This window comes from Macrotis lagotis, chromosome 1 (assembly GCF_037893015.1).
Source record: "Macrotis lagotis isolate mMagLag1 chromosome 1, bilby.v1.9.chrom.fasta, whole genome shotgun sequence".
Lineage (NCBI taxonomy): Eukaryota > Metazoa > Chordata > Mammalia > Peramelemorphia > Peramelidae > Macrotis > Macrotis lagotis.
The window spans coordinates 401,183,377-401,211,064 of record NC_133658.1 but is presented as its reverse complement, the minus strand read 5'-3'; the positions used below and the strand labels follow the sequence as shown (position 1 = coordinate 401,211,064).

Below are 27,688 nucleotides of genomic sequence, written 5' to 3'. Positions count from 1 at the left end.
TGTGCCAATGTTTTCCTGGACTTTTTAGAAGTGGCAAGTATCTTGGAACTCATCTTGGTCATCTAGGAGGAAGCGGAGAACCCGAAGGATTGAAGTGACTTGCCTAAGGTCACGCAGTTGTTGGTGGCAGAGGTAAGACTCAGATCCGGGTCTCCTAGTTTCCAGCCCTTGGTTAAGTGGACCTCCAAACCAAGGCAAGGGAAAGCTCTAGGTGACCGGGGGAGGGGAGGGACGAGGGCGTGAGCATGCAAGCATCCTTGGCCTCCTCGGCTGTCCTCGGCCGGAGCCCCTCAGTCCCACCCTGCTCCCTTGCAGAGCCTCCCTCGCCTGGCCAGACCCGTAACTCCCCGCAGTCGGGCGGCAGCGCGTGCGCCGCGGAGAGAGAGGCAGGCAGCAAGCGGGCGCTGCGGGCACAGGCGGGCGGGCCAAGCGGAGCAGCCGCAAGCCACGCGGGGGGACCCCGAGACGGGGCGGGAACGGAGGCGTGCAAGGGAGCATCTGGCCGGTCCCGGGCCCTGCAGGATGAAGCGGCGCCAGGCATCCCACCTGGGCGAGGTAAGAGGCATCGTGAAGCGGCGGGGCTGGGCGCGCTTGAGGAGCGGGTGCCTGGGCACCAAAGGCGAGCGGGCTGGCTCCCTGCCTCACCACCGGCCCAGCCAGCCACCAGCCCCGGGGGGCTCAGATGGAGCGGGGAAAACGGGCTGGGTTGGCAGGCACAGGTGGGCTATTTCCTAAGGGCCGAGGGCTGAATTAGAGAGCTGGGTAAACAAGCACTGACAGAACCCGGCCAAGCGATTGCGGAGTTGTCCCAGAGAACAGGTGTTTGCATTTGGGAGGTGTGACTGGATTGGGGCGGGGGGGGGCCGGTTTCGGGGAGACCGAACCTCTTGCTAAAAAAAAAAAAAAATCCCCCGGCTCTACAAAGGTGTGTCTTTTGGTCCTTCTACATCACTCAGGCTGATGGCTGGTCGGGAGGGGTGGTAAAGCCTTCCACCCTGATCCCATATTTCTGAGTATCAGACCAGAGAGAGCAGGTATCCAAAGGACCGTGAGCCCCGTGTACCTGAATTTTCCGGAGAACATTTACGGAGTATCCCTGCAGAGGGAACCCTTTTAATTCTTCCTGCCAGTCAGCTCTGTTGTCTCGTAGGATCGAAGCATTTGTCCTTCACCTGCTCTCTTTGACCTGTCTTCCCCTCCCCCTCTCCAGTTTCAGGCTAGAAAGATGGAGAGAAAGGTAAAGCAAGAGATGGAAGGGGAACTGGGGAGGAAAGCCCAAGAGAGTTAGACGTGAGGTGGGGGGGGGGGGCGGGAAACTGAATAGAAACAGTAGGATTTGGTAAGCAGAATACAGAGATGAAGAGAGGAGCTAGAGGAGACAAAAAAGAAGGATATATGAAAGAAGCAGGACATAACTAGGTCAAGTCCCAGTCCTTATCCTTTCCTCATCAGTGTTTCTGGTGGCAACAATTTAGCAGAAAAGTTGAAGATGATAGCTGATATTCACAAAGCCTGTTGAGATTTGCAAAATGTTTGTCCTATATCTCATTTGTTCCCCACAGCAGTCTTACAAATACTTCAAATTTTAATTCTATTAAAAACAGTTGAGAAAAACCCAGACCCAGGAATGCTAAAGTACCTTTTCAAGGATGTTACAGAAGTAGTCAACAGAAAATCAGATATTCCAACCCAGGTGCTCTGATGCCAATTCAATATTCTTTCCACTCTTCTAAGAGAGATATAAGGAAAGTAGAAGTCTCCTTTATATTTCAGTCTGTTGGTAAGAGAATTTATGAGATTTGGCCTTAGGAGAGGAAACTGAACCTGTGGGTATATAGAGCAAGTTTCTCATACTTTGGGTCAGTTTCCAAGTCCTAGCCTGATGCCCCAGAGGCAGAAGTTTATGCTCTTTCACCTCATTATTCTATTCTGCAGCACACCTATCCGTCATAACTCACCACCTCTAGTTCAACCACTTTCTCTCAGGAGATGGGCACATAGTTGTCTGTGACTGAGCTTGGATTCAGACTCAAAGCCCATTCCAATCAACATGGTGGGGAGTGAGACTGGCATCCAGTGATGCTGAGCTATATATCATCCATTGTCTCTCCCTCTATTTCATCCCCTCAGTCTGAAGTTGATCATTATCTATTCCCTCCAGAAATCCCAAACATCAGCCACCAGCAACATCCCAAGCTGGAAAGAAGCTAGAAGACTGTTTCCAGAAAAATACAATTGGGTTAGTCTAGGAGCTGAGTTCTGGATTCCATGCCCCCTGTAATGGATTATCCCTGGAAGATGTAAATATTTTACATACATAGATATATCTATATCTATAAATGTATATTCACACATACCTGTCATATATAAACTGAATGGAGATGGTAGATGCCAGTTGTAATGAAAGCTCTGATAGGTTCTGCCAACCTAGAAAAGCTTTGAATGTGGGCCTGGCAAAGAATTATGTGTCTGCTATCTGAGGACCAGTCAGGTTAGCTAAACACTGAGGCATACCCATCACCAGCAAGCACCAAATACATTTTTTAAAAAATTTTGGAAGGGGCTATGGCAACTCAATGAAGCTGTCTGGAGAGACATGGACAAGTTGTGATCTGTGCCAGCATCAGGAACATTGGCAGCAATAAAATCACAGTTCTTTTGAAGTATCAAAGAGATACAGAATCACACATATAGAAATACATATATACTCATAGGCCTATGTGCTAATGGATTTATTTATTGCACGACTGGTCTTGTCCTATTTTTTACAAAGTCTTTCTTCTTCCTTTATATATCAATTAATTCTTTTTTGCCAGCTTATGAGGATTAGGCCTGTGAAGTAAGGCTAAGAGTCCAAATAGCTAAGCCCAGGCCATAGTCCTTCTACTAGGCCCCCTTTTCCTCCATGGAAAAGGGACGGGCCTCCCCCTGAATGGGGTGGGGTGGAGGAGGGTGGAAATGAGCTGCAAACATCCTACTCTCGGAACTCTGTCACCATGGAAACAGAGCGGAAAAGGGCAGCTTCTTCCCAGGGAGTGGGGAGAGCGGCCTCATTAGCTGGTTTCTCCGGCTGCCTGTGCCCCTGGAGAGGAGGTTTTTGGGGTGGTGCTGGGCCACCTGGCATCTTGCAAACTCTACCCCTTATTGCTAGCAGTTACTCTTGCTCTAGCTAGGCATCAGCACAGTCTGGTGTTTTCTTACTGCTTTTAGGGCTCAGCTGTGAAGAAGAGGTCCTAGAAGAGAGTTAACCAGGCAGAAAGATAGGAAGCAGGCCTGGAGTGTTGAGGGCTTGGCAGGGGCCTTGTTTCTAGCAGCTCTATGCCCAGCTGGAGCAGTCACTATGATGCATATGCCATGAATGGAGTGGAAGAGCTTTGAATGCTTAACCCTTATTGCTATCCCCTTGGAATAGCTGCTACAACCATTATCACTCTCACTGTCACATATATGAGCAAAAGTGGCACCTGTCAGCACCACCACTATTAGTGCTTCCACCATTACTGTCAGTGAGGTCATTCATTGAGCAAACATGGTGTCTATTATGTCAGTCAATCAATAAATATTAATCGACTATTACATATCAGGCACTTTGCTAAGAAAGGCAGAACCCAGTCCCTACTCTCAAGAGATAACTATCTATGACAGAAACAGCACAGTTTAGGAGATGGAAAGTCAGCTTGTCTGCTTGGGGTAACCTGGGTTCAAATTTCCCTCTGACACACATGGTGGCTGTATAACCCTAGGCTCGTTATTAACTCCTCAGTATTCCAGGTACCTCTCTGAGACTGTAAACTCTAAAGTATCGACTGACCTGCATTGGTGGGAGAAATCTCCCCGGGGAACTCCCTTTACCAATGAAATCACAGGATAAAATAATGTTCAGGATAAGTGCAAAGGGAAGTACCCTATTATTCCAGGAAATCTGTGATCTCATTCATGTTGATATTCCCTTCACCAATAGAGATCACCATCCATCTATACCTTCCCATCCTCAGTAACTCTTATTTATTTCCTTTCTTAAGTTCACAATGACAAAATCATTCAATGTTCTGGTAACCTTCACATCCACTTTGTATTTGATGGGTAGCAATGGTATGAGTCTAGAGATTTACCTGCTTCTCAGTTATCCCTCATTTTTACTACCTGAAAAAAACATTCTTTTTTTTTCCTGGTTATACATTCCCTTCACGACATCTTTGCTGCATTTTAACCTCCTTGAGTTCACTTGCACTTTCTATTGCTCATTGGGGAATCCTCAACTTCAATTTTTTAGAGACCATAGTGCTCCATGACTCATAGTCATGCAGTATTAAAAAGTGTTGGTGGAAAAAAAAAATGGGCCTTTGTCTCAGGGAGAAAGATAGTTTCTTAGAAGAACTTTTTAGCTTCCCAATTACAATCTATTCTCTCTTTCTATTTGATTCCAGGCTTGGATCATTGTCATTTTGCAATGTCAGCCCCAGATCTGTTTAATGATGGATGAATGCCACAGGTTATCCATCCAACTACATAATAAAGTCTGGTCAATAGTTATTTATTTTTCTTCTTAGTTTTTCCTGTGTAGATAATTGGGCCAGACTGACTTACATGTTCTTGGATCTCACTCAGTAGACTCTACAGTGTGCCAGGCCTTGATGCAATCAGCAAAATGTCATCTGTGTCCAAGAACAAAGAGAGAATCCCTCTTTGACATGAGCTCTGTTGGACTTCTCTATGACAGAGCCAATGCCTTTGGCAAGCACATGGTCATGGTTTTTGTTTCAGTTGACAATAATAATCAAAGGGTTGTAAAACAGTCATTTACCCTATTAAACCTTTACCAAAATCTTATATCATGTTGACACTTTATTGGCGACCAAACACTTTTTGTTATAATCAATGAATAATACAATAAACACCTGTATCCTCTACAATTTCCAGTCAAGTGGATGATAACAAAGATGTGGCCTCCTGTAGAATAATGAGGTGGCATATTTGCCTGTCTGATCCATTTAATATTATCATCTAGGAGGTCAATATTTTCATGTAGATGAAAAAGAATCAAGTGTTGTTGAAAGTCATTTGATTGTCTGTTTTGGTAACAATAAACTTTGTATCTCCCCTATTCAAAAGAATATCCAGAGGAATTCAAAATGCAAATAAAACAAAAAGCCCTGTCCTCCTGGAACATGCAACCTAGGAAGGAGATAAGACCCAAACACAAATAATTATTCAGTCACCACTTTAACTTTCATGTCAGCATGGCCCCATCAGTGCTATCACCTCCATCATTTGACACAAGTATCCAGGAAATGCCAAAAACAGTACTAGGTAGCAGATGTATAATTAAATTCATTCAATTCAATATATATTAAGTACTGATCATGGATTACAACCTAATTAGCCCCATCCATGAATTTCCACAGGTAAGAAAGGAAGTGTCTTTTTAAAAATTTTTTTCCTTTTTTTAAATTTTTTTCTTTTTGTGAGTCGATGGTGTTAAGTGACTTGCTCAAGGTCATATAATTAGTATCAAGTGTCCATAGCTAAATTTGAACTCAGGTTCTACTACCTCTGGGACTGATGCTCTATCCACTGTACTATCTAGCTGCCTCTTTAAAAAAAAAATTTTAAGCCTTTGGCCTGATTTGACATTAAACTTCTCTTGTAACTTACTCTCTATTGCACTAGGTGGATTGCTGAGTGCTCAGGGAAGATGTAGGTCTGTCTTTTGGTAGGAGACATTCTCTCTTCCAGATGGCTATCTTGGTTTTGTTATCCATTCTTTCTGTCCTTGATACCAGATGTTTCATAGGTTTCTCCAGTTCTCATCATTCTTGTGTCCAGAAACTTAAAAAGCAAGAGAAGGTATCTGGTATATGTCTTGCTCATACATAATTGTTTCATTTCCATGTTGTCTTCTCCATTAGATTGTGAGCTCCATGAGAGTCTTTACTTTTATTTGTATCCCAAGCAGTTATCACAGTGTCCAGTTCATAGTGAATGCTTATTAAATGGTTGTTGATTTGACTTAGACCACTTAACATGATTCAGGAAATAAGGGTACCCTTCTTACAGTGCTGGACTTGGGGAAGGGGTAGGGTTGGAGGGAGGTTAGGTCTGACCTTTACCTTTTGGATTTCTTCTTCCTCTCCCTCATGCTTCTGATATTTCTTACTGACAGCCAGTGATGCCAGATCTTCTGATGACCCCTAGTGATCAGGGTGATGGAGATCTGGAAGTAGATTTTACTGCAGACCGTGGAAACTGGACAGGGAAGCTGGACTTCCTCCTCTCCTGCATTGGCTACTGTGTGGGCTTAGGCAACGTCTGGCGTTTCCCCTATCGTGCTTACACTAATGGAGGAGGTAAGGGACCCTTCGACCCATTCTTGCTCTAAGGTGAATCCCTATAATGTGTGTTGTTATCTTTCATTAGACTGTAAGCTCCTTGAGGGCAGTTCCTTGTTTATCTTCCCCAGTACCTGCCCCCGCTCAACAAATGTCTCTCTATTAAGAGTGTGGGAGGCAGTAAAGTGAAGTGTGATTTCTGCCCATTTCATAATTGATCAATTAAAAATAAGTTTTAAATTGGAGGCTAGGGAAAAGGAATAAAAGGGACAGGTAAGTGCCAGAGAACTGGACCCTAGGCATGACCTTATCTATTCTAGTTTCCAAGACCTTTTTTAGTCTTCCCTCAATTCTTATTCTATAGCATAGGACTGAAACCCTGGGGAAAAAGTCAACAATCATCATCCTTCTCTTATTTCTTTTTCTCTCCTATCTTGCTCTGTTCAATCTTTTCCCTCTTCATTCTTTCTGTTCTTCTCTTTCTCCCTGCTCCCTTTCCTCTTTCTCTGCCTTGATTTTCCCCCTTATTTTCTCTAAATGTAGTGGGGGGGATGATTCAAGACTGATATCTCTGACTAAAAAACTCACTCAAAAGGTATGAACTGCACAAAGAGGTGGTAAGAACTCAGATAATGGGATTGAGGAGACTAAGAAAGTTCCAGTTCTGATTGAATGACTTTAGACAAGTCAGGTCTTCAACCCTTTATCCCTGTTTCATTCTCTATAAAATAAAGTGATTGGACTATAAGATCTCAGATACCTTTCTAATGACATTATGATTGTTCCTCTGTAAAATAAAAGGGTTGAACTACATTATTTCAAATGTCTTTCTAATTACTCAGTCAAATTCTTGGTTGTTATTGTTCCCTTCTCAAACCATCTGGCATTTAATAACATTAAATAGAATTGTTTAATGCAGCCCTATACACCTGTTGACTTATTCTCACAACTCTGGAAAGTAAGTGCTATTTGAATTCTCATTTTACAAATTCAAGGTTAAATAACTTGTTCAAAGTCACACATATATAATAAATTTAAGTCAGTGTTTGAACCCAGGTCTTCTTGACTCCACATACTGTCCCTTGAGTTTCCTATCTATAGTATTTACTTATCTGTGCATAGTTTATATTCTCATCTCTCACTCCCATTTGAGTTCTAGCTTTAATATTCTGTGCCTCTTCCACATAACAATAATACCCAATAATACCCTGAAAATAGAATTCAATTCAACCATAATTTATTAACACTGACTTTGTTCCTGGCCCTTTGCTGGGCATTGGGGGATACAAGGAGTCAAAAGAAAACAAGGCCCTGCCTCCACTTTTCCCATTAACTCATCACTTCAGTTTCCTGAGACAGTTCCAGTCAGCCTCTTCTCGGACTTTGGTTCCTGCCTTGCCTCCCACTGGAATTTATAGGGAGAAAGTTAGGGCCACCTAGGGTGTAGGCCTCTCCCATCTGCAGCTTGAAGAATAAAAGGCTGACTTTGTACTATGAGAAGCATTTCTCTCCTTCATTTGAAATGTTCTTTCAGCTTTATTCTGTGTAGAGATCTGTGCCCGGTGCTGGGGAAGATAGAGAGGAACAAAATGGAGTCCCTTCTCTCAAGGAACTCTACTGGATACTATCTGCTGGGGACGTAGGACAGGAACAATACCATAATGCAAGGAGCATCTAGGAGAGAAAAGATAGTTTCTGACTGGCAGGCTCAGAGAAGGCTTCCTTGGAGAACTGGAATTTGAGCTGTCTTTGGGATTGATAGATAATAATGGAAGAGGAAGGTGTGAAGTATAAGGAACAGTGTGACTAAATGCAGAGAAGCCAGAAGGACAAATTGTAGATGGGGATCCAGTGCGGCTAGAACATACTGTGCATAGAGGCAAGACTGGAAAGGAAGGAAGCAAGCATTATTAACTATGGACCAGACACCATGCTAAGCATTTTTAAATTATTATTTCATTTGTGCCTCACCTCCCCTTTGGCAGGTGCCATTATTATTTTCATTTTCCAGTCATGGAAATTGAGGTAAATAGAGGTCATGTGATTTACTCAAGGCCATACTGCTAATAAGTGTCTGAGGTCAGATTTGAACTTGGGTCTTCCTGATTCCAGGTCCGGCATCTATGAGCACTGCTGCCTAGGGAGATTAGAGGTAAATTTTATAGGGTCTTACATGGAAGACTGAGAAATGTGGTTTATTTAGAATCCAATAGTGAATCACTGAAGGTTCCTTTGGCAAAGGACTGATAGGAACAATTATCTCTATTTTATGAATGAAACTCCCAGATCACAGAATATTATCTCTGGAAGGCACCTCAGAAAGCTAATCAAGCCTCCTAATTTTTCACACCAAGGCCTAGAGAGATGAAGAGACTGACCCAAAGTCACACAGGGAATAATAGGAGCAGAATCACTATTCCTGTTCAGCTCCTTTGATTCTGAGTGGTTTAACAATAAACCATGTCTCATAGCTAGTGTCAGAACTCAAATGAAAGCCCAGTTTGTCTTATTCCTATTCTAATAATATTTCTTCCAGCACCCTGAGTTGCCTCCCATCAACTGAAATCTGGGTTGAAAGGGTCTTTAAACCTATTTAACCTCAAGTGAAAGAATCTCTCATTTTAGCACTGCTGGGATTTGGCTTGGTCTTGGCTGAAGTGAAAGGAGATAGCAGGAGGGCCTCCTAGTTGGGAAGTCTTGGGTTCAGGTCCTACCTCCTACATATTCTATCTGTGTGGTCCTGGGCAGAGCACTAAATCTTTCAATGTTTCCAAGAATGTCTAGACAGCCCCTCACTCAAACCCGATTCATGTGCTTGTCATGGTATCACCTCCCTGATATTGTGGTCTTCTTTGATAATGAAGGACAAACATTATTATATGGTGCAATGGATAGAGTGGTGGACCTACAGTAAGAAAGACCTGAGTTCAAATGTAATACTTATTAGCTATGTGACCCTGCGCAAGTCACTTAACCCTGTTTACCTAGAAATAGAGTCACGAAGAGTCTTCATGACCCCACTGGAGTTTTCTTGACATTGATATTGAGGTGGTTTGCCATTTCCTTCTGCAGCTCACTTTGCAAATGAGGAAACTGAGACAAAGTTAAGTGTCAGCTAGTGTTTGACACCAGATTTGAACTTAGGAAGATGAGTTTTCCTGGCTCCGGACCTAGAGGGTTATCCTCTGCACCACCCTCAGTAACTTTGCCATGAAAACCCCAAATGGAGTCAAGAAGAGTCAGACCCCTCTACTGCAGCAGCAGTAGCAATTATCTTTACATTGTAAACTGCTGATTGACAAAGGTGCTGATCCTCAGTGATAGAAGGGATTTTCCTCATTGAAAATTTCCTCTCCTAATGAAATACAAGTCCAATCTAATAATAACAATTTCCATTTCTATAGTCCTTTGAATTTACAGAGAACTCTCCCCATGATAATCATGTAAAGAAAGAAATGCAAGTATGATGGTCATCATTTTAAGATCAGGAAATTGACTCTCAGAAAGCTTAAGTTGCCCAGGGTCATCCCTCTAGTAAATAGAGAATCTTGGATTTGAGCTCAGCCTTCCCAACTTCAAGACTGGTTTATATGTCTGTGTTAAATTACTCCTAGGGAGGCAACACCTTACTGGTATCTACTGAAAAGGGAAGACATTAGAGATGGGCTGGACTTTAGAACATAGACTATCGGAGTTGGGAGGGGCCTTCAAACAGAAAAAAAAATAGTATCTGTGCTGGGTAATCATCAAATCAACACTGCTCATAAAGGAAGAAATAGGTCCAGATAGGGGAAATGACTTGATCAAAGAAATATAGGCAGGTTGGGGTTGGGGGAGTAGGGAAAGAAAAGGGAGGGGGATAAGGAGGAGGGAGAGGAGAGAAAGTGAGAGAAACAGCAGAAGACACTGAGACAGAAACAGAGGAGAGTGAGACAGAGACAGAGAGTGGTAGAGACAGACAGTAGGACAGAGAGAGAAAAGGATGAGGAGAAGACGAGAGAGGGAGGAAGAATCGGGGAGGGGAGGGAGAGAAGGGCAGGGAGAACACAAGCCTCTTTACTTCTTAGCTGTATATGCAGAGTAAGAGATTCCCCTAAGATTCCCCAGCTAGGGTCTCTTCCGACCCCCTGTCCTGTCTTTCCAGGTGCCTTTCTCGTGCCCTATTTCATTATGCTGACCATCTGTGGCATCCCTCTCTTCTTTCTGGAGCTCTCCCTGGGCCAGTTCTCTAGTTTGGGCCCTCTTGCTGTTTGGAAGATCAGTCCTCTCTTCAAAGGTAAGACCCCTTATTTCTGCTACAGAGCAATCATTTTGGCCTTCCTGGATCTCTCCCACCCAGCAGAACTTTGAATTCAAAGAGAGATAGGGAATGCTTGCCCAGGGGACCGTCAATAGGCTCCAGGCTCTTCAAAAAATCTCCATTATCCCATCATGATTATTTTCCATATAGGGAAAAGTCAAGGTTCACAAGAGAGTGTAAGATAATAGCTTTAGAGCTGGAAGAGTGCTCTGAGATCATCTAGTCCAACTCCCTCATTTTAATGATAAAAAACCTAAGACCCAGGGACAATTAGGTGACACAGTCCGTAGAGAGCTGGACTCATAATCCAAAAGACCTGAGTTCAAATCTGACATCGTATACATGCTATCTATGTGACACTGGACAATTTACTTAATCTCTGCCTCAGTTTCCTCCTCTATAAAATGAAGATTAATAACACACACCTACCTCTCAGTTATTTTTAAAATGAAAATGCTTGTAAAATGCTTTGTAGACATTAAAGTGCTATGAAAATTCTATCTCTATTATATATAATTAGTGAGAGACAAGGTCAGGATTTGAACTCAGGTCCTTGGACTTCAAGTTTAATCTCTTTCCTCTATACCAAAATCCTATAGCATGTTGACTCAGACTTTCAGGTGGTGGTAGGGTCTCTGAATCATAGGGCCCATCTCAGACCACCTGCCAAGTAAGCAGCAGGGCTGAGTAAGCAGAATTGAGACTGCCTCCACTGCTCCCCTTGTATGGGCCCCACAGGTGTTGGCGTGGCCATGCTCATCATCGTCGCCCTGGTGGCCATCTATTACAACATGATCATCGCCTACGTCTTGTTCTACCTCTTCGCCTCCCTAACCAGCAACCTGCCCTGGCAGCACTGTGGTAACTGGTGGAATACGGACCTCTGTTTGGATCACCATGCAATGAGAGAAGTCAATAGCACGCTGCCCCTCAACCTCTCTAATACCGTCAGCCCCAGCGAGGAATACTGGAGGTCAGGTCAAAGGTTTGGGGAGAAAGGGAGGAAGGAGGGAGTTCCATATGCTTTGGCAATCAGCTCACCCTGGACCCTTTGGTATGCCAGGGTCCCAGTGGGCACTCCAAATGTCCATGAATTGGGATGCCTCAAGAATTTTGGACAAGGCCTGGAGTCAGAGTCACCTAGAGATGGAAAGGAACATTAGGAACCCTGTAATCCAACCCTTTCCTTTAATAGCATAGCGGTCCTCCAACTTTCCCATGGTTCTAGAGCTTTGTGATAAAGTCCTCTAAAATCATTGTTTTTAATGTCTATGAACAAATAACATAAGGTTTGTTATTTTTAAAAGAGACAAAATTGGGGTGTGTCAGAATTTTTTTTTTAGCAATTTGAGAAATGCTGCCATAGCATATGGTAGAAAAGCTATAGAGGCTGTGATAAAGGCTGAGGGCACTGTGGAAGGTTCAGGCTCTCTTCTGATACGTACTGATTGGATGATTTTGGTCAAATCACCTAACCTTTTAGTACCCCAGTCAACTTTCTAAGACTATAAATTGCAAAGGGGTCAATAAAATAGACCAATAAAATTATAGGTCTAATCCCCCCCCCAAAAAAAGGAAAGATCACTGAACTTGAAATCAGGAAATCTGTTTGAATTTTGATTCTAACAGACTTAGTGACAGCATCACACACTATTTCTCCAAACAAGAAGACTTGAGAGTGTATGTTGATGGGGGAAGAAGGAACACATTACAATAGCTGTCTTCAACTATTTTTAAGGATTTTCAAAGGAAGAAAGAATAGACACGTCCAGCATTAGGAAAATTCCAGAGAGATGGATTTTGGCTCCACATTAGGAAAAAAATTTCTAACAATGAGGGCTGCCCCAAAGTAGAATGGGCTGCCTCTCTGGAGATATGTGAGCAGAGGCTGCATACTAGGGGATGTTTTAGATGGAATCTTGCTTGAGTGAAATGATTTACAAGATTGCCTCTAGTTTTGAGATTCTCTTGGTTCTTTAATTTCTCTTCAACTGTTTTATGAGAATAGTAATGTTTATATATCTGTCTATTGTAAAGGTAGAGAACAGAAGATGTGAATGTGAAAGTACCACATAAATTAGAATTTTATTATTAAGAAACTAAGGACTTCAGAGATAGATAACTTGTTCAAGGTCACAGTGAGTTATAATTGAGTCTCCTGACTGCCTAGGTCAGTGACTTTTATTACACTGAACTTAATGCTAATTCCCTATCAATCTGATTTCTCAGATGTAGGAACAGTAAAAATCCTTTACTTGAGGATTTCAAATTATTTCTGTTCCTGGGGGCAGTAGGCTTGGAAAGAAGACTTGGTATTCCTGAGACCTGGAAGTGAGGCTGATGGATTTTGAGTTGGTATGTTGATCCTGTCCTAGAATATAACTACTGCCTTGGGACACTCTGGTCTCTTTCTTTTGCCCTAGTCGATATGTCCTCCACATCCAAGGGAGTACAGGCATTGGAGATCCAGGTGAGATTCAATGGAAACTCTGTCTCTGCCTCTTACTCTCCTGGCTCATCGTTTTCCTCTGCATCCTCAAGGGAGTAAAATCTTCTGGCAAGGTGAGACTATAAGAGACTTGTTCTAGCTCAGGTTGGGTTTGGGGGAGATGTGAGACCCTGACTTCTTTCAGTTTTTCTAGCAGTTCCTATCCTTTAACTAGTCAGAGATACCTGGGAAATAACAACCATGTATAAGGCTTTATGCTAAGCTAAACTGGGAGACATGCTGAAATGAAAAATACTTGATCTTTGCTTCCAGGGACCTTATAATTTAATAGGGGGGATATGAAGAAATATGCCAGAGAAGATAGCTCTGAAATGACTACCAAAGCCCATAAAAGCCCCAGGTAGGAAGATGATGACAACAACAATGATGATGATACAGTGCTTTAATATTTATAAAGCATTTCACTAATGTTAGCTCATTTGATTCTTACCAAGACCCTGTGAAGTAAATACTATTATTATACTCATTTTCTAGATAAGAAAACTGAGACCAAAGGGGCTTAAATTATTTACCCAAGGTCATACAGCTAAATATCTAAGGCATGATTCAAATGCAGATTTTTTTATCTTAAGTCCAGCACTCTATCCATAGTATGGCTATAAGCCAGTTCCAACCCAGGCTAAGAATTTTTTTTCTCCTCATTTTCTAAACAGATCATTCCCTAGAATTATATATGACCATGATGGTTGGGAGTCATGAGAGGATTCTAATCCTCTCAGCTGAGAGGTAGTCACAAGTCTTTCTTTTGCTTTTGCTGTTGTTATAGCTCAGTCAGGTCTGACTCTTTGTGACACTGCCTGTTGTTTTCTGGGCAAAAATATTGGAATGCTTTACTATTTTCTTCTCCAGTTCAATTTAGAAATGAGAAAGCTGAGGTAAATAGAGTTAGGTGACTTACTCAAAGTCACACAGCTTGTAAATGTTTGAGGTCAGATTTGAACTCAGAAAAATGATTCTTCCTGACTCAGCTGCCCTCCTTTCCCTTAGCTCACCCAAAGCTCTTGTTGGAAAACCCTATAGTACTTTATGAGGCTTTGAAAGGAAAGAATTCATTGGATCATCGATATGATCCAATGGGCATAACTTAAAGATCATCAAATACAACTCCCTTATTTAACAGATGAGGAAACTGAGGTACATGGAAGTTAATCAAATGAAGTAATAAAATCTGTTTTGCAAATTTTAAAGTGCTAAATAATTGGTAAATTATGATGATTGCTAAAGGTAACATAGCTAGTTAGTGTCTATGGAAAGATTAAAATTTCCAAGCCCAAAAGGAATGAATTACAGAGCCTGGAAATTTCATCCTAATCAATTCCTAAACTGACCCTGGAGACCATCCAGTTTTGGGGGTTTATTAGATCCTCGTCCCAGCCATACCCAGCTTTGGGGGTTGCTAAACTTGAAGTCAGGAAGACCTTGAAATCTGAAGTTCAAATCTTGCCTCTGACTCCTGTTAGCAGTGTGACCATGGGTGAAGCATTTGGGTCTTGGTTTCCTCAAATGTAAAATGAAAGGATAAGATTAGAGGACCTCTAATGACCCTTCTAAGGTCCACTATGACCCAAGTGATGACCTGCACAGAAGTAAATAGTTAAGACCATTGGAGTAGAGGAGATTAAGGAAAGAGAAGAGGGTTGATATTGACATTTAAGGAGTAGAAGGAGAAAGAAAAGCTGCCAAGGAATGTCCAAAAGGGAGAAGGAAAATCAGGACCGTGGAGAGCTGCTCCCCATCCTCAGCTCCATCCTAGGCTCCCATTCTTTTTCTTTTCTACAGGTGGTGTATTTTACAGCCACTTTCCCATACCTCATCTTGCTCATGCTGCTATTTAGGGGACTGACACTTCAAGGTGCCTGGAGAGGGATCCAGTTCTATCTCACACCCCAGTTTGATCACCTTCTAACCTCTAAGGTAAATGGATTGAAGGAAGGGGGTCGGGGTGGAGGATGGGGTGAATAAGGAAAGGGAAAGGAAGAGGAAGGTGGAAGCAGTTCTTCACCTTTTGGTTCTTATATGTGTATTTTGGAACTGGGAAGAGGCAGCCCAGTCTATTGGGGGTAGAAAATCAGAGTAGTAATGGAAGATAAGAGGGGTTCTGGGTGTTCCAGTGTATTTACACCCATGTAAAGGCACCTATATGTTCTGGTGCATTCACAGTTGCATTCCAACAAGCAAGAATGATAATGTACTTGAATTGCATGTTTTCCTTTCTTTTCTCTAGCTAAGGGAGTCAGATGAACTGGAGCACTGGGTAGACAGGCAAGCATTCTCTAAGGACCAGTTCTTAGGATCAGGAAAGAAGAATAGAGAGGCTTGAAGGGTCAGCTTTTAGGAATGGGGAAGGGCTTTCCAGGACAATTTTCTCTGTCTTTTATCTCCCCTCATCTTTCCTCAACTGATAGGGTTCTTCCACCTTTCCCTTCCCCCTTACCTCAACTTACCTTTCAGCTCTTTCTGTAACCTTCCTATTCATTTATCCTGGTCCCATTTTCTGCATCTCTTTCCTCTCTCCCTCTCATCTCTACTCTTCCCCTGCAGGTATGGATTGAGGCAGCCTTGCAGATCTTCTATTCCTTGGGGGTGGGCTTTGGGGGCCTCCTTACCTTTGCCTCTTACAACACCTTTCACCAAAATATCTACAGGTCAGTCCCCTGCAACCTTCTCTTCCCAGAGGGTCGTTTCTCTGCGGGTGGGAGAGTCAGAGGGTGGGAAAACTGACCCCTATAGGGTTAGGGAAAATAGGATAGAGTTATCACGACCTCTCATGCCAAGTGATCTCTATTCTACCCTATCCCTCTTCCTTTCCCAGAGACACATTCATTGTCACCTTGGGCAATGCAATCACCAGCATTCTAGCTGGCTTTGCCATCTTCTCCGTGTTGGGATACATGTCTCAGGAGTTGGGAGTCCCTGTGGACCAGGTGGCCAAAGCAGGTAGACAGATGGGTTACTTAAAATGTGTTGGGTATGGAAGAAGCATGTGGTACCATGTGTTTGGGGGTCTGGCACTTGAGGATGACATGAGGGGTGGATGTTTGCTTACTGTGTAGAGAGGATGCTATAGAAAGGATCTGGGAATATAAAGGGAAATTTGTATGTGTGTTTGGAACATGAAAATATGTGGAGATTTCCATATTTCTTAAAGAAGATGTTGGGGCTACCTTAGAAGTCTGTGTGAATCACAGTTGTATCCTTTTGAGCAAGTCATTTCTCCTCTGGGGACCTCAGTTTCTCCTATGGAGAATGATAAAATTTGACTCAAATATCTCTAAAGTAGAGGTCCTGAACCTGATTTCCAGGTGGTTGTAAACCGAGATGAGAAAGAAAATCCATATTCCAGCATAAATGGTCTCTTTTTAATCTTGTATATTTTAGTTTTGGCATTTAAAAACATTATTCTGAGAAAGGGTATGTATGGATTCCACTCAGAGTGCCAAACAGTTAGACACAAAAACGGTTAAGAACTCTTTCTTGGAGGTCTCTTCTAGCTCTGATAGTCTATGGGTTCATGTTTCTATGTAAGTGGTATTTTCAGTCTATATCATTCACAAATGGGTCCCCAGCTACCTCTGCTCCCTTCCAAAAATAAAGCTACTTTTGTCTCCTTGTCCCCAGACCACACCAATTTCCTTGGACCTTTCATTCTGATTTTCACACTTGGCCTTTGTTTTTTGTTTTGTTTTATTTTGACATTTTATCCTTTCCTTCTGGGAGTTGAGCCTGCAACCATGAAAGTGGGACTGGGAGATGATGGAAATGAACCCAGGTGGGACAGTAAGAAGCAATAACAGTAGAGAGAAGAATTGGAAGCCCATTGAAATGATAGTATCAAAAATTTTAAGTTGGAAAGAGCCTTAGAGATCATCTAATCAAATCCTCTCATTTTACAGTTGGATATACTGAGGCTTATAAGTGATGTTATATATCCAAAGTCACACTAGTAAACTTCAAAGGCAGGATTTGAACTTAGGTTTTCTGATTTCAGAATTAATACTTTTTTTTCAAAGTGCTAAATTGTTTCCTGATATACCATCAAGTTTAACTTTCCTTAACAAGTCCTGATATAAAAATAGAGGAAGCAAAGATTTAGGGAAGAAAAATGACTTGCCCCAAATCACACAGGGTCTTAGTAGCAGAGCAAGGGACTAGATTTCAGGTCTCATCATACATGTGCCTGTGTTCTTTCCAATTTACCATGCTGTTCCCCCTTTATTTTATTATGATTTCAAATTTTCTGGTGTTCATGGGATACCAAGCAGATACTTAGGAGATAGGCAGATGCAGTCTTTATAAGTACAAGAGGAAAAAAAACAGACCCCCAAAACTGATTCAGACCCAGCTGGAGATAAGGACTTCTACCCGATCAACACTTTCCCTCATTTCCCAAGGAAAAAGCTTCACTGATGATGTTCATGGGATCTGCAGGAAGTATGAAGTAATAGGTGGAACTGTGGGACACAATAAACAGGGGCTAGGAACCTTCAGAGACTCCAGAAGTTGGGAAAGAGAAAATCAATTCCAGTATCTTACCTCCACTCCCACCCCAGCTGTCTGTAATTCCAATTCCAACAATCACAATTGGAAAAAAAAAAGGATTTTTAGGGGGAGGACCAATTTGCTTAGGTTTCTGGACTAGTTACTACTGAATACCCATGGCCAATTGTAATAGCCAGTTGTAGAAGGATAGTTAAAACTTGCAGCATAGGCATATGCTCCTTTGTAAGCAAAGGAATGTGCAAATGTTCAATGCTTGCTTGAATATAGTTTATATCATTTACTACTATTATTATTAAAACTGGTGTGTAATAAAAATAATAGCTCATCACTTTTTTTTCTTTAAGGTCCAAGGTCACACAGTTAATAGGTATCTGAGACCAGATTTGAACTTGGTTCCTCCTAACTCAAGTCTAGCATTCTCTTCACTTGCACCTCCTCTATGAGGATCTGAAGTTGGATTTCAGATCAAGAATTCCTGACTCCAAGTCTACCACTCCATTGGCAGGCATTGCAGAGCTACCCAACAAAGTGAATATTCAGACAGGTTCTTCAGAAAAACAGATGGCTTGAACTCTGGGAAAACAGATTAGATTTCATATACATAGAAAAGCGCTAGAGCCAAACTGGGAGGGGAAGACCAAGGCTTGCCTACTGGAAGCATGAGACAATGGTCATCTTGTTCAAACCTTATTAGAGGCCAGAGTAGTACCTTCAGCTTACAGAGTTGTCTGCCAGTGAACATTCTAGGATGGATCTAGGATGGGCTTAGATCTGAACAGCCCATTTTATTGGTTTCCTAACTTAAGGCATTTTCATTGGCTCCCACATCTAGAATTCTCTCCCTCTCCTCTCTATCTCCTACCTTCCCTAAGTGCCAGTTAAAGTTCCATTTCTATAGAAAGGTTTTTCTGATGCTCCTTAATGCTAATACCTCACTTCTGTTAATTATCACCAATTCAAACTGTATATCTCTTGCTTGCACATAGTTTTTTGCATGTTGTCTCTCCCATTAGACTATGAGTTCTACGGTCATAGGGTTAGCTTTTTTGTTTGTAGCTTTCTTGTCCTTGCATCCCCCAAACCTGGCTCTTAGTAGGTGCTTAAAATGCTCATGATTGACTAACAGATGGAGACAGTTAAACAGAACAGAGAAATGACTTGGACATCTTCTACAAGGAGAATGAGCCTCCAGAGCTTGGCTTTCCACCTCCCCTCTGCCCTCAAAGCTTCATGCATGTCTTGGCTAACCCAGTAGGGCAACAAGATGGCACAGTGAATAGAGCACTGTCCTTGGAGTCAGGAGGATGGGAGTTTGAATCCAACCTCAGACATTTGACTTATTAGTTATGTGACCTTGGGAAAGTCACTTAACCTTGATTACTTCGCATCCAGAGCTATCTCCAGTCAACTAGATCCTTATCTGGCCACTGGAACCAGATGGCTCTGGAGAAAAAAGTGAGACTGGCGACTTATCACAACATCCACTCAGTCAAATCCAATTCACATGCTTGTCATGGTATCACCTCTCTCATGGTGTTCTCCGAAAATGAAGGACAAACATCATTACCCCCAGTGAGAGGTCAAATGAAAAGAAGACTGGATTTGAAATCATAGAACATTGGTATTAATCCCATTATTATTAATCACCTATGTGACCTTGGGGGAATCACTTTCCCTCTCTGGGTCCCTTTGTAATAAAAAAAATTATTTTTTAAAAAGAATGGGATTACAGTAGATGATCTTCACCATCTCTCTGCATTCTCTGATTTCAGATCTCTTTATGCCCCTTTGTAAGGGTGGGAGAATAGGCAAATGATAGGCATGAGGGAGGAAAGGACCAGGGACTGTCTAGGAAGTAGTAAAAGAACTCCTCTGGATGTTTGGGCTGCCATTGATCTTATACCCTCTGTCTTTGCCATTCAGGGCCTGGTCTGGCATTTGTGGTCTATCCCCAGGCCATGACGATGCTCCCCCTGTCACCATTCTGGTCTTTTCTCTTCTTTTTCATGCTGCTGACCCTAGGCCTGGATAGTCAGGTAAGCATACTCAGTAGGGGTACTGGGAGAGTAGAAAGTCCAGATTTCCTCCTACCCCTATTTCACTGACTTCATACTGCATTCCCCCATCCCTACAGTTTGCCTTCTTAGAAACCATCGTGACAGCTTTGACAGATGAATTCCCATACTACCTTCGACCCAAGAAGGCCATCTTCTCTGGCATCCTCTGTGTGGCCATGTTTCTGATGGGTCTCATCCTTACCACAGATGTGAGCTTCTGGAATGAAATGGGCAGTGGGAGGGACTGTCTTCCCTCACACACCTCCCCTTCCCTACAAGCCTCCCCTTCAACCCTGAGGCATCATCTAGTGGTCAGCTGCTCTTGCTGAAGTCTGAAATAGCCTGACCCAGACAATTGGCAATGTCTTGTTTCAGATATAAACCTGTTTTCTTTCTTTGGGATTGGGGAGAGTCCCATCTCCCCTCTCCCTGATTCTACACATTCCCAAAACTATATCTCTCCTGTCCCTTCAATGACCTGCTTCTTCCCTACATCTTCCAGGGAAGAGGGTTCCCCGGGTGAGAGCTCCCCAGAAAGGACAAGGTCCATGAGCTTTGACTTGTGTTCTAGGGTGGCATGTATTGGCTGGTCCTGTTGGATGACTACAGTGCTGGCTTTGGACTCATGGTGGTGGTGATTACAACCTGCCTCACAGTTACCCGTGTGTATGGTAAGGAAGGCCCAGTGGAAGGATAGGCTGGGTCAGGAATGACCATGGGATGTAACTCTCCCTGCCCCCCCAAGGAAGAATGCAGGTGACAGAAACACTTTGAGGTGTGACGGGGGATGTCTGGGGCCCTGATTTCAGAATTCCCAAGTTTCTTTGTGTCCCTTTGTCAACTTCTGAAGGGGGTTAGGAGATGAATGGTAATGATCAAGGGAGAGGAAGGACTGCCAGCATAGATGTGGGTATGGTGATAAGATGACCCAAGAGAAACTGAACCAATTCAAGAATTAGGAGACTCAAATACCCCTTACCGGGTCATAGAAATTCAACAGACCAAAACAGCCTGGGGACCAATAAACAAGAGTTCAGAATTGTGGGTTGGCAATCTGGGACCCAGAATCAGTTCTTTTTTAGGAAAAAATAAGAGATTTCCCTCTATGAGTAAGACTCTGGAGGGACTCAGAGAAAAAAGATTGAGGGCTTAAAAAGACTGAGCAATTCCTCATTTGTTCTGAGCCTGGCATCCAGAGTCTAGGCTTACAGTCACTTCCTATTATGTGCTTATCATACCATCTTAGACCCCAAGGAAATATATTTTTAAAAAAGGAAAAGAAAAAGTAGAAGACCTGCTTATAGGCTAAAAGTAGTTTATAATAAATACACTTAGGAAAATAGAACACAGACACTCATCACAACTGGATCAAAGTATGGTCATAGGAGCAGAAGTATAAATAGAAGTGATAAAATTGAGAGAGAGAGGAAAAGAAGGAAGGGGGAAAGGAGAAAGGAAGGAAGGAAGGAAGGAAGGAAGGAAGGAAGGAAGGAAGGAAGGAAGGAAGGAAGGAAGGAAGGGAGGGAGGGAGGGAGGGAGGGAGGGAGAGAGGGAGGGAAGAAGGGAGGGAGGGAAGAAAGGAAGGAATTATCCCTTAAATTACATGGATCTGTCTCTAACTTCCTTTTTTTCTTCCATAACTCAGAGCACTTATTAAAACCTTGATTGAATTGAAATGTATTTTGTAAGTGATGTGATCCTGGACTATGTAAGTCTTAGGTAGCGCCAGCACAGGGAAGGCATGGCTTCAACATCAGGGACAGAAGGAAGGCAATAGTACTGGGAAGTTCCATGAGTCCTCACTTTGGCAGCTGTAATTAGTATGCTTAGGGTGGGGAAAATCTGAGAGGGTTGTAAGCTAAGCTACAACTTAGACTACCTCTGTTCCCTAGTCCTGCCCCTTATACACTAGTCTCCTTAGTCAAGAAGTATGGTGTGTACATTTATCCAATTAGAGTCTTATGGCTTGTTCCCCCACCCACAGGAAATGCCACCTTCTTCCCTTAGCTGAGTTGAAGTGGAATTCAGTCAGCAGGGGCATGATATAATGAAGTTGACCATTTAAAGTAGGCATAACTACTTACAATTATAAACACAAAAGAAATAAAATCAATTAAATGAAATGGTCATTAAGCAGACTGGGGTGCCCTAGCTCCTCTCAGACCTTTTTCAGGGAGGCTATAGACAAGCCAACTCTATTAATTAAGGAAGATGTTTGGGTGCTCAAATTTAAGACTCCCTAATGTCTTCAGAGGGCTTTCCAAGTTCAAATCTGGCCCCAGACACTTACTAGCTATGTGTCCCTGGGAAAGTCACTTAACCCTGTTTGCCTCAGTTTCTGCACCTGGAAAATAAATTGGAGAAGGAAATGGCAATTCACTCTGGTCTCTTTGCCAAGAAAATTCTAAATGAGTTCATAAAGAGTCAGGCAAGACCGAAGTGACAGAACAACATTGTCTTCAAACAATACCTAAAGAAAGTCCAAAAAATAAATTCAAGTGTTTAGATTCAAACCTCTGGGGGCCATTCCAAGTTCTCTACTGATTTGCTACATATTACACTGTGACCATAGGCAAATCACTTAACCCCTCTAGCCTTTCTTTAGGTATTTTCTTCTTCAATAAAATGAGCTAAAAGAGGTCTTACAGCTGAAAATTTGTGAACCAACTGATTCTTTGACCCAGAGCAATCCCAACCCTGAAGTTTCTCACTTTGAGCCAGGAGGTCAGAGCATCTAGATAGAGTTGTACAGGTGTTGTTATACCTGATTTATGTTTCCCTTCTTTCTGTCACTGAAACAAGAATCAGCACTTCTCCTTCTCCTTTGATTATTAGTATTTCTGAACTATCCTGGCCACCATTGCTGTTTGTGATGAGGTATATTTGACTGAAGTTTGATAACTCCAAGTGACCTGAAAGAACTATACTCCTCCAAAACCACCCTTCCTCCATCCAGTTGATATTCCTTTTCCCTTATAGGTATCCAAAGGTTTTGTCGGGATATTCACATGATGCTGGGCTTCAAACCTGGTCTGTATTTTAAGGCCTGTTGGATGTTCCTGTCTCCAGCCACCCTAATGGTAACTGGAAGATTAGGGATAAGACTACATGGGAACAAAGGGAGAAGTGTTGGCTATCTTAGGTCCCTTTTTTTCTCTTAACTGGGGACAGTCCAAGGACAGATGCATCTTTAAGGCAGATAGTTTTGTAAGAATGTCCTTTCCCATGAATGAAGATTAGAGTAGGGGTATCCAAGTGATGGGACTTCTAGGATCAATCAGGTCCCAGGTCCCCAACAATTTTAGATTTTCCAGTCCCCCATGGATTCCAGATCTGTGCCTAGAATTGAGTCAGTGCTAGATACTAGGTCCAGGGTTGGGTTAGGGATCTTGGGGCTGGAACAATAACCACTAAAGTGACTATCCCACAGGCGCTACTGGTATACAGCATTGTGAAATACCAACCCTCGGAATATGGAACTTATCGGTTCCCATACTGGGCAGAGCTCCTGGGCATCCTGATGGGTCTCCTGTCTTGCATAGTGATTCCTGCTTGCATGCTAGCTGCTGTGCTTAGGGAAGAGGGGACATTATGGGAGGTGAGTCTCTACCCCTTGACCTTGAACTCAACCGCAATCCTATGTTTCTTCTCCCCATCCCCATTGTGAGGTACTGGATAGAGCCTTGGATTTGGAATCTAAGGACTGTGGATTTAAATCCCATCTCTCTGAAAAGTTGTATATGTTTATGAACTAGTTACCCTAGACCATTGCTAACCTCCCTTCCAACACTCAGTGGTCCAAGGGTACTTTTTTCCCCTAAAGATAGAACCTCCACTAAGAGCAAAACAAAACATAGGACAGATGACCTCTTGGCCACTTGACTGAAGAATAGAACCCAACATCAGATCAGGTGAAATCCATAGCATTGGCATGGCATTGAAGGGATTGGGAGGGATCTTCTTTCCCGTGGAGCATGTGGCTCCATCCCTGCTTGACAAAATTTCACAGAATGATAAAGTTGAGATGGACCTTAGAAATAGTTGATCCAAATCCTTTTTTCTTTACTGGACTACTATTTGACCTTGGTTAAGTGATTTAAACTTTCTGGGCTTCAGATTACTTATCTGAAAAAATGATTGGGTTAGATAGGGTAGCCCCTTAAATCCTTTCCAATTATTAATCTGTTATCCTGTGTAATTTTGTCTTTCTACATCTCTCTGAATTCCTCTTAATTGTCATTTTTTAGGGTTCAATAATATTCCATGACATTCATATATCACAAATCATTCAGCTGTTTTCCAATTGATGGACATTCATTTTGTTTCTAGGTTTTTACAACAACAAAAAGGAATACCATGAATATTTTATTTTAGATAAAACTTTCATTTCAGTCATTAAACTTCATTGAGCATATATCCCATAAGGGAAACATCAAATTAAGGAATATGAGCAGTTCATTAACCTTTCCCACATAATTTCAAATTGCTTTGCAATAAAAGGTTGTACCAATTTGCAACTCCACCAGTAATGTAATTCTGAGTTAGAAAGCATGGTGGATCAAGTGATCTACTTGGAGACAGATGGAACTGAAGTCAGATATTTTACTAATTATTTGACTTAAAGCAAGTCACTTAACTTCTCTTGACCTGAGTTTTCTCATTTGTAAAACAGAGATAACAATAACAGTTACTTCATAGATTTGTTGTGAGGATCTTAATGAGATAACCAAGGCAAAGTGCTTCTCAAATTTTAAAGCACTAAATAATTGCTATTATTATCCTCTGACACCTACAAAATTAACTATTTCCATTTTTGTCATCTTTCTCAACTTAATCAATATGATATGAAACCTCAGAATTTAAAAATTTTTCATTTCTCTTATTATTAATAATTTGGAACTTTAAAAAAATATATTATAACCATTTACATTTCTTCTTGGAGACTTGGTTCTGTCAACAGACTACCAGGTTTCAAATTCCCCATATGATGTTAACTATCTGCGAGTCCCTGAGCAAATTGTTAAACTTCTGGACTAATTCTTCTAAATCTACAGATGATTTTTTTATTATTATTATTATTCCTTGACTACTTATTTATTAGAGAATAGCTCTTAGTTATATTTGTTCTTATATATCTTGCATAGTGGACTTTTATTAGAGATCTTTGGTTCAAAGATTTTTTTTCCTGCTTGTTCTCTTCCTATTTTCTGTAGATTGATTTCGTTTATAAAAAAAGCAACTGAAATTCTCTTTTGTCTTTTATGCTCACCTGCATCTTTTGATTGTTTGACAATTCTTTCTTGACCATACATTTGAAAGGGACCCTCTCCCATTCTCTAAATTTGTCATAACACAAATTAGGTTACATATCCACTTAGAGTTCTTGGTGATATAGAATATAAGGTATTGGTCTGAACCCATTTTCCATCAAACTGCTTTCCAATTTTTTCATCAGCTTTTGTTGAAAACAGTCTTTTCCCTAGTGGGATCTCTTCTTGGGTTTATAAAATACTGGGCTTCCAGTGTTCTTTCTGCTTCATTTATTTTTGTCCCTCTCCTTACTAGCCAGCACTATTACATATCAAAAAGAGTACCAGGTGATGCAGTAGATAGAGTCAGGAGTTCAAATCAGACCTCAGACACTTAATAATTACCTAGCTGTATGACCTTGGGAAAGTCACTTAACCCCACTGCCTTGCAAAAACCAAAAAAAAAAAAAGTACTGGCCTCCTGGATCTAGGAGTCAGAGCTCTACTATTGATTCATTGTATAAATCTTGGTCTTTTGTCTGCTCTAGACCTTGACTTTCTCATCAGGAAAACAAGGCAAACTAGATAATGCCAAAGTTCTTTTCAGCTCCATGCTTCCATGCCCTCTCCCGGGTAAGTTTTGTGTGTGTGTGTGGTGTGCCCTCTGGTGGGCATATCCTGATTCTGCTGCCATTACCGGTGAGAGCTCTAGCCCAAATCCACTCACTTTCCCAGCAAGTTTTAGAGGCACAGAACTTTGGAAATGAAAATAACCTTGCTCTGACTCCTTCAAGTTACAGAGGAACAAGGTTCAAAGAACCAAATGACTCATTTAAGCTAGTGACATGGTTGAGTTGCTTGCCAGATGGTATCCAGACTCAAAGAACAGGGGCTAGGGAGTATTGGGGTGAGGCCCATATTCTCTTGAACTATGAAGATACTCCTGGTGGCCAGAAGATACCAAGGCATTCTAGTGCCCAGTTTGTCTTACAAAGGACATGAGGGTGGTTAGACAAGGGAAAGAGCCTTATGTGGAAACACCTAGTTCTCTACTACCTGGATCATGCTGGTATCATAGATTTAGAAATGTAAGGGACCATCTAGATCACCCAATTCAATCTTTTTACAAATGAGGAAACTGAACCCTGGATGAATTAAATGACTTACTCAAAGTCAATTACATCATTGTAGTCCTTTAAATTGAACCCAGATCTAATGATTCAAAATTCAACTTTCCTTCCACTACAATACTTTGCCTTCTAGGCTGTAAGTTTATTGACCATCTGGAATCTATCTAAATAGCCAGCCCTGTTGACTAAAGGTAATGGAGTCAGCAAATGACTAAGCTTTTAGATCAGCAGTTACTTTAACCCAAGTTCAAGACACCTGGGTCCAAATGGTGTCTCTTGCATTAGCTGTGTTACTTTGACCAAGTCAAACAGGAAAGGAACCCTTTCCTAGGTCTGTTTTATCTACAAAATAAAAATTTGGAACTAAATGATCTAAGGGTCCTCTGGCCTCTAGTAAGATAGCTAGGTAGCACATGTTGGAGTACTGGACCTGGAGCCAGGAAGACAAGAGTTCAAATCTACCTACCTCACAGAGTAAATGAGATGAGAAAATGAGAGAACATTTGTAAGATGCTTAGCAAATCTAAAAGTGTTATTTAAATGCTAACTACTATTCTTTGACTCTTAAAATTTTAATTTTGCTGTTTTCAATGAATAAAAAAATCATTTTCTCTCCCTTCCATCTCTCCCCTCCATCTCTCCCCCATTGGAAAAAAAAAAGAAAGAAAGAAAAATTAAACCCTTGTAAGAAATATACTTACTCAAGCAAAACAAATTTTCACATTGACCATGTCCAAAAAAAAAAAATCTGTCTCATACTGCATAGTCAGGATTCTTCTGAATGAGCACCATGAAGGAGTCATCCTGCTTGGTTCATGAATCACATACAGCAGTCCTTGGCAAGGAGGAGGTCAATAGATTCTAGAAAGGAGAATGAGGTGCTATTAAGCACTGTTAGTTCTCTTAAGAGGGAAGGTCTTTAAGGGCAGGAAAGGTTCTCAACCTAGGCTTGTGGGAGGAGGGATGTAGAAGAAGGGTTATCAAGTCTTTGTCAGAGATTGCTGGGGTTAGAGGTGGAACCTTTATTTTTATCAGTTTCCCAAGCAGGGGGTAGAGGAAGAAATTCATTCCTAAACTCCTAGATTCTGCCCTAGTGATCATCTAAAGTTAGAACTCAGATGACTCGGGGAGAGAAGATATTTCCCCTCCCTCCATCTCTGGATAGTTGAGAGAAAAGTCAAGTGACCCCTCTTCTTCTTCCTCTATTTCCCAGAGGATTCAGCAAGCCAGCCGTCCAGCCATGGACTGGGGTCCTTCTCTGGAAGAGAACAGGACAGGCATGTATGTGGCCACCTTGGCAGGTAGCCAGTCCCCCAAGCCTCTGATGGTCCACATGAGGAAATATGGCGGCATCACCAGCTTTGAGAACACAGCCATTGAGGTGGACCGGGAGATCGAAGAAGAGGAGTCCATGATGTGAGGGATGGGGAGCAGGGCCCCTGGGACAGGATTGCTGAGGGCTGTACAATGGGCTGCCCGGGCCATCTCCCTTGAACAGGGTAATACTGTGGGTCTGAAACTTCTGTCCTGGGGCCTGGAGGCTGTGTGTGAATATGTTCCTGTGGTTCCCTGGGAGTAAATGGGGCAGGATGAGGTGATCCTTTTGTCTTAGGT

At 42.1% G+C, this 27,688-nt stretch overlaps 1 protein-coding gene across 1 annotated transcript; it reads left to right on the top strand.

Annotated features, from left to right (window-relative positions):
* Positions 1-522: 522 nt before the first annotated feature.
* Positions 523-27,516, top strand: SLC6A7 (solute carrier family 6 member 7). Its single transcript, XM_074230408.1, has 14 exons — positions 523-555; positions 6,164-6,347; positions 10,474-10,605; positions 11,368-11,602; positions 13,053-13,191; positions 14,918-15,052; positions 15,680-15,783; positions 15,951-16,075; positions 19,562-19,674; positions 19,773-19,904; positions 20,267-20,366; positions 22,675-22,775; positions 23,126-23,293; positions 27,288-27,516. Exons 1-14 carry the CDS (start codon positions 523-525, stop codon positions 27,492-27,494), a joined length of 1,908 nt encoding a protein of 635 aa, XP_074086509.1. The 3' UTR covers positions 27,495-27,516.
* Positions 27,517-27,688: the final 172 nt, after the last annotated feature.